Here is a 7,832-nt window from a genome sequence, read left to right on the forward strand (position 1 = left end):
TGGTAGAGTTGAAAGGATATCGTCAACATTGGTCCAATGCAAAGCCATATTGTCATTTTCGAACATGTTGAAACCGATAGAAATAATGCACAGCACGATTTGCGGGACGCATATCAACCGGGGTTGCAGTCACGTCGTGTGGATTATAAACCGCTGGATGGAACGAAAGAGCAACCAGAGTGGGCACATATTTGGGTCTGTTTATTTATAGATAACCAACCTACTATAAAATAGTTATCTATAGTCTGTCGAACTGCAGATATCAGGAGCGTGCGTGGAGCTGCAGTGCAAGTGTCCAGGCGAGGGAGATTATTTTATTGCTCCGGAATGAGATTTAAGAGACCGAATTTTGGATATGCAGCTATGCTGTCCTAGAACATGCTACATAATGGACGTAACTCTGATGATATAGTAGTTCGTGTACTAATTTACAACCTCCCTTACAACATATTTAGGCTATGCATGGCATTGAATATAGACTGTGAATAGGAACTTAACGATTTAAGCAAGCAATATTGCACATTTGAGTTCTGATTTGGCTGTGAAGTGTCATACAATGACGGGTGACCTCTGACCTCATACATCGTTAGCCTTAGTGCCATGTCATTGAAGCATTTAAATCTGTAATCTTGTTCATCAACTTGAACAGTGTGTATAGCCTATTTTCTGAAATTGAACTAAAGTCAATGAATGTGCTATTCATGGGCATTTGTGAAGGTCTAAACCAGCTGCGCTTTAGTTTTATCATGGAATTATTCATTTAACGGAGTCGCATACTTTGTGAGCTATTACCTCGTTGGATAGGCCTACACTATATATATAATGAATCGAAAGATTGACTTCGAATCATCGAATGGTATTGATAAATGTCTCTAACTCGTTGAATTAATTCTACCACAGTGAACTTCATCACAATCACGGAAAATCCATACTATTAAGTAATAATCAGAATTAACAACCATGAGTGTTCCGGTTAAAGTCTTCACCGGATTAAAGAAGGCTCAGAATATCACCGAGCATATGATCAATCACGAGATAATAGACGTTATCGTCACAACATCTTCAAAATTCGATGAGCTGGTTCAAAAATGCTCCGTCCATTGCGGCATCAAGCCCATGTACGCTTCCTTATTCGCCATATGGGACGCGCGCAACAAAGTTTGGACAAATCTGGGAAATGACATTTTCCCGTTGCAGGACCATAACGGTATGGCCGGAGAGGATACCACAGCTGGATGTACTTTCGAGTTCAGAATACGTTTTCTCATGAAAACAGAAACTACAGTAAATGGACAAAAAGGGGAATCACAAAGATATGACGCCAGCCGGGTTATGGACAAAGTAATCGTTGAATATTTGTACAGACAGAGGCGCGATGACTTTTTGTTTGATAACATCGCACTTGCGCCAGGGACTGACGCCGACGATGACTCATATACTTTGGCACTCGGAGTCGCAGCATTAGATCTGTTGTGTCTGTCTCAAATATCTAAAACTAAGCTTCAGATCCTCGAAAAGAGGGTTCCCGTGAAACGGTTGTTGTCAAAATCATTCAGAAATCGCCTGCGCCACTGCGGCTTGGTAAACCGTTGGCAGATCAAAGTAAAATTCAAACACTTCGTACGGTATCTGATACCAGTCGCGCAACGTTGGGAAGATAGCGGACATGACTTGGACTTATTCCTGCGACGTTACCTCCTTAATTTAGAACTCTTCACCGCGACGTATGGCGTGGAACGTTACGATTTAGCCACGAAAGGGTACATCACAGTGTCAGCTGATAATGGAATAACTCTTCATGGTGATGGGAAAAAGGAAGAGAAATGGTGCGATTTCTCCGAAATCACGCACATGACACTGCAGGTCCGGTCGCATGACGATACTGGGTCTGTCCAGGTTGTTGAACAAGACGCCGCCCAAGAAAATGTTCCCCAAAGCGCATTCATTGTTAACATCAGTAAGCTTGACGGCACTTGTAAAACATTCAGTATGAACTCGGGCACAAGCGCCGAAAATCTAGCGTCTTGCATTGACGGGTATTACAGATTGTTAGTTGACGCTCATCATTACTTATGCAAGGGCGTGTGCTCAACTGATTTAGTACAACACATACGTTTGAAGTGTCACGGGCCTATAACGTGCGGGTATGCTGAGAAACTGCTCCAGGAAAGACACAAGCTAGGAGTAGCAACAGTTGGTGATTGTGTAATACGTAAGAGCAGAGAAAACTGGGATGAGTACTTTGTGAACTCGGTACTTTCTGTAGACCCGTTCAAGACTGGCAACTACAAAATGGACCGGTCCGACGATAACCTGCTGGGACTTTACGGCTGGCAGGAGTCGCACAAGCATGAAAACTTGGAAAGTCTGTTAGAAGAATGTGCCGAAGGGCGGCATGATAACCGCAAAATACCGATAAACAAAAGCAAAATCTTAGCGCCAAAACCGAAACACAAAAGCAATCTTATCGTCCGTCTATCGCGTGACTCGTTGATCGCGATATATCCGACGGACGACCAGCAGATAGGGCCACGGGCTGCTCTTATCGAGCTTGACGCTAATGCGAAACAAAACGTTAATCATTTAGGCACTGGCGCATTCACAATAGTGAAGCGATACAAAAACGAGAACACGGGCCGATGCATGGTCTTCAAAAGCATACTTGAACAGAACGAGCCACAGCAGAACCACCACATTCACACGTCCTTTCAAGACTCTACCGCGCTGCTGAATCGTATAAGTCATCGGCATTTCGTGCAGCACCTTGGAATGACTATGAGCCACGTTACAGGGATATGGCTCGAGTACCTGCCTCTCAAATCCATCACGCAGTATCTGGAGTCGCGTAATCTCGAACTGCGGAACAGTCCTGCGTGGTTTTTACACGCTCTGTGGCAGGTGACGCACGCATGCCACTATCTGGAAGAGATGGGGTTAGCGCACGGTAATCTACGGGGAAAAAACATACTTCTGCAGTGTGACGCGCCACAGCCGCATGTTAAGATATCCGACTCTGGCGTGCGTACCAGGCGGCGAGTTATGAACGATGGCCGGGTCGCTAAGACTTCGATTGTGGATCCGATGCTGCCAGCGCCGTGGCTCGCGTACGAGTTTTGCTTTCGAGATAGATCTTCTGGTATCAAATACCCTACCATAGAAGCCGACAAATGGAGTTACGGCGCTACGGTTTGCGAGATTTTAAACTGGGGTAAAATACGATTGGGGCCTGTGTACGGCGGTGAACTGCATGGCCCTATGCGGCAATTCTACCAGCACGGCGACTTGCGTGGCTGTCTTGGCCTGCCGGAATTGATTACAGGCAGTCAGGAGTTATGTGATTTAATCACAGCATGCTGGTCAGTGGCGCCTGATCAAAGACCGCCGTTTCAGAAAATTCTCAGAGAAATTGGCTCTATACTAACGGGCGGTTATGTCTTACTGTCAGTGGCTAGTGAGCCAATCGTCGAAGCTGTCATTGAGTTAGACCTCGATGTCCCGACTTACGAAGACGAGAAGCTAACACGGATTTCCATATTAGGGGCTGGACGTTATGGTACTGTTGAGCTTTCCGCATATGATCGTCATCGTAACACTTTGACAGAGAAGGTAGCGATAAAAGAGCCGAAGGATTCTTCTTCTATGAAACAGCACAATGAGTTTATTCAGGAGATCGAAACCATGAAACGCACGAACCTCCCGTACGTGGTAAGGCTTTTGGGGGTCACCGAACCATCGGGACGTATCGTGATGGAGTATTTGAAAAATGGATCATTAGCGGACTTCATGAGGCGACGTAGGAATGAGGGTAATTGGCTTCCAACATCACAGTTGCTGAGATACTGCTCGCAGATTGCCGAAGGCATGACTGCGTTGCAAGAAATGCGCCTCGTCCATCGAGACCTTGCGCTTAGGAATATCTTACTCGCTGATAATCCTTCCTATATTAAGATATCGGATTTTGGGTTGTCCCGTTTTGTACGAGAGGATCGGGAATATTACTCTGGAATAATAGACCATTTTCCGGCGTTCTGGTACGCGCCTGAGTGCCTTCGCCCTGACTTAGTGCGGTCATTTGGCTTTGAATCTGACGTCTGGTCGTACGGCATTACAGTGTGGGAGTTATTTACGTACGGTGACTTTCCCTGTCATGAAAATCTTCGTTCGGTCAGCAAGTCCGAGATTGCGGACAAGCTGCGGCGCTGGCTCGAGGATGACGGTAGGTTGCCGCAGACAGTCAAGTGCCCCGACGAGGTTTACAAGATGATGCACGAGTGCTGGGCGTATGACAAGCTCAAGCGGTGGAAGTTTGATAAGATTAAAGCGGAATGCGACAGGCTGGTGCCGCTCGCGAACGCAAACCAACTGACATACACCCGCAATTCCGAGGGGTGACAGTAAGTCTGTTGTGATGGGCTTCCGCTCTGATAGCATGAAAAGGTTTTGATTACATTATTTGTCCACTCAAACGGTGACGTTTCTACACTACTGCCAGTTCTACAATATTTTGTCTGGTTATATGAAATTTAGGCAATGGCCATACCCGGAGATCGTTTGTCCGTGATGAAATACATATACTTTTTCTGAGTATTTAATGTAGGTTTTACTTTTACTTCTATTTGAACAGTTTCTAGCCGAATATTGCTTTTTGCGTTTTATAGAAAATAGTTTTGTGCTGTTTTTGCGTCACTTTTGTGATTGAAATAAAGTACGAATTTGTTTAAATATGTAAGTATTTTGTCACTGACCGCCTATGCGTATTACTGCTGTATTCGGAATTAGCGTTGCCGGTTATGTCACTCCTAGGTATTTTCGGCCCCAGGGTACTCGGTTATCAACATCAACGGGGACCACGTTCCTTGCATTATTATCAATAACCTCATGTGTTCAATCACCGCTGGTAACTTATTTTCATGGTCAATCGGGGATTCTCGATTCGTGATAAATGGAAATGCGGCGATTGGTATTTCTACGCCATATCGTACAAAAGGAAATGTGATATATAATACGTGTCGTACTGCGTTATCATGGTATGTTTGCTGTCATGTACAGTTTTTACAGTATTCCTTATACCTCGTCGTTATCCGATTATTACCTATCGCTTCATGAAATGATATCAACCTTCCAACAAGGTGTAATATCGCATTTCATTGCCCTGAAACCGATCATTTTCATCAGATTGATGGGCGAAATCCTTACTGCGTCACGTCGATATTGATACATGAGCATTACTGCTCGTACTAGGGCTAACCCTTTTTCATCAACTTCGTTCAACGATTGGGCTCTTTCATAATTTTAAGCTTGCTTCAAGCTGTGCTGCACAGCCACGGCCTACGGCTTGCATTGGGTCGCAGGTCTTCTTTACGGGTTCCATACTATTACCGAGAATGCTATTACCGAGATGGACATTACCGAGAATGCTACTACCGAGAATGGACATCACCGAGAACGGACTTTACCGAGAATGGACATTACCGAGAACGGACATTACCGAGAATTGACATTACCGAGAATGGCCAATGCCAAGAATCTAGCTTAATGTAACGGAAACTGTCGAGAAATTTATAACTGAGAGTCGATACCGAATGTGACAACGCCGTGATGCACATACACGACCTGTTCACGTGCATAACAAGCCTGCATTGCATTCTCGGTAATGTCCATTCTCGGTAGTGTCCATTCTCGGTAATGTATATTCTCGGTATTGTCCATTCTCGGTAATGTCCATTCTCGGTATTGTCCTTCTCGGTAATAGCATTCTCGGTAATAGCATTCTCGGTATTGACCGGACACCTTCTTTACGTCATCACTATTTTCGTATATTTTGGCTATATTTTTACGCGTTCTGAAACTACGTTTACTGTCGCCGGTATGATCTTGATTTTATCGCATATCGTCATTCCCAAGTCTCGGCCGTTCTCCTGCCTGTTTCACTGGTGACGTTATGTTTCCTTTTTCGCGCGCCCGTCGTGCCTCCGCGAGTAACAACGATGCAGTCATTGGCGCCAGTCTTTAAGAAAGACGAACTCTCGCCATACCTCGCCCGGTACATTGTGAGACATTATTAAACCCATTTGTTTCCGCGCGTCTGAAGGAACGAATTTTCTCACCGTTCCAGAAGGTTTCGGTAATTAACGCAGTTGACTGTAGAGTGTAGAGCTTGTTGCGGGTTCTTCAGTGAAGCTCACAGGCCCAACTGTAATCACCATGGCGCTACCAGTATATGTGCTAATTTTCAATTGTGGATACGTTTACTTCGAAAGCTAATATATTTTAGTCTCATTCGTGCTCCAGCCCCCGTCGCCATGTAGGGTGCCTCAATTTGTTATGTATTTTGTACTGACGCGATGCATTCCCTAACAATATGATTGGAAGTCTGGTGTGGTGTAGTTTCGTATCATCACAGTTATTATTTTCAATTATTATTGGTCGTCGGTATTGTGGTAAATGTTGAATCTTGTCAACCGTGTCGTATTTATTATATAAATCAAATGCATCTCAACGCAACTACTCGCCTACCGTACTGTTATTTTGTGATGGGACTACCGGTGTAATGTGGAATTTGAATTTATCAATATCATTCCTAAATTGCGTGCCGCACTATAAATAACTAACTTACGGGGTTGCGTAGGTTAGTTGTCTGTCTATAGCCGCACGTCGGGTAAATTCAGCCAAGCTTGCTATTCCGAGTAAGAGCAAGTATTTCTATGGCGTCGTTAGAAAAATCCCCTTGTGCCTGTCACGGATCGTTGATTTCTTCATGTAACGTCGCCGTACTCGTTCATCACTCACCATAATCGCTTTGCCCTTACAATCTGATCTAGAAGTTGGCAACATTGTGCGGGTATGACATAATTTGTCGAATGATCTCCGCGGTGGATTCTGAAATGTTCTGTCGTTTTGCATGTGTCACCACTTCGTACACGCAATCAGTTGCATTTTTGTGGCTCAAATAAAGTATTGATATCCGATTGCATTATCATGACTACCCGCGATACTTTACGCCAGTGGTTCGCAACCTTTTTGGATGTCGGAACCGCATTTCAAACTTCACAGTACTGATGGAGCCGCATGAAAACACTCGAGTAGGCTACTTATAACGAAAATTTTAAGGTAGCTTAGCTAGCCTAGCCTACGTCTGGATCTCACCAATCACCATCCAGCTAGTTCCAAAGCATGCATAATCGCAACGTTTTGTTAGGGTAACCTGACAATCTGATTAGTGAATGGCTGGAATCCGGAGAAAAAGACATTTTCGAACAACCCTACTGCACATAGACTAATATAGATTATATATCGGTTATTTTAGCATTGATAGACGCAAATTGGCGAGTGCTATACACTGAAATAAACTGCAAATGCATATCATTAATATAATGTATACTATTATGTCGTTGTGTGATAGCTCTTTATCCATCTTAAGGCACGGGTTTGCCGGGAATTATACGCTGAGTTTTATTGGACTTATTGCAATTTATACTTGACTATGAGCCGTTATTTTGATGTTAGTAAAATTGTGTCGAAATTCAATCTTGACAGAGACGATATATAAAGGTATATGACCACCAGAACTCAAGATCCGGCGGGTATTCAATTCATCCATGCGCTTAAGACGCAGTCTGCAAGAATTCTCCTTTCCGGTTTTCAGAAGTGGGCTTGGACGACTTTAGAAAACCTGATATCGCTCATTTTAGCATTCATATACATAAATTGACTATAACCGCTCATAGAAAGAAGCAATAACAACAACAACTGTCGTCTAGTATATTTTGGTGGCATATTTAGAGGTTAATAAGAGCCGCATCCAAGACGGCTACCTTGAAGACGCATGCGGC

General features: G+C 44.0%; 1 protein-coding gene across 1 annotated transcript; it reads left to right on the plus strand.

The window, feature by feature from the left end:
• Positions 1 to 254: 254 nt before the first annotated feature.
• LOC145451543 (tyrosine-protein kinase JAK2-like) lies at positions 255 to 5,352 on the plus strand. The gene has a single exon (XM_080329754.1). It carries the CDS (start codon positions 961 to 963, stop codon positions 4,390 to 4,392), a length of 3,432 nt encoding a protein of 1,143 aa, XP_080185880.1. The 5' UTR covers positions 255 to 960; the 3' UTR covers positions 4,393 to 5,352.
• The last annotated feature ends 2,480 nt before the right edge of the window (positions 5,353 to 7,832 follow it).

This window comes from Botryllus schlosseri, chromosome 12, assembly GCF_051294905.1.
Source record: "Botryllus schlosseri isolate E-star chromosome 12, Bs_hap1, whole genome shotgun sequence".
Taxonomy (NCBI): Eukaryota; Metazoa; Chordata; class Ascidiacea; order Stolidobranchia; family Styelidae; genus Botryllus; species Botryllus schlosseri.

Coding starts and splice junctions, on each gene's coding strand:
- LOC145451543 (XM_080329754.1), top strand. CDS start 961: ATGAGTGTTCCGGTTAAAGTCTTCACCGGATTAAAGAAGGCTCAGAAT.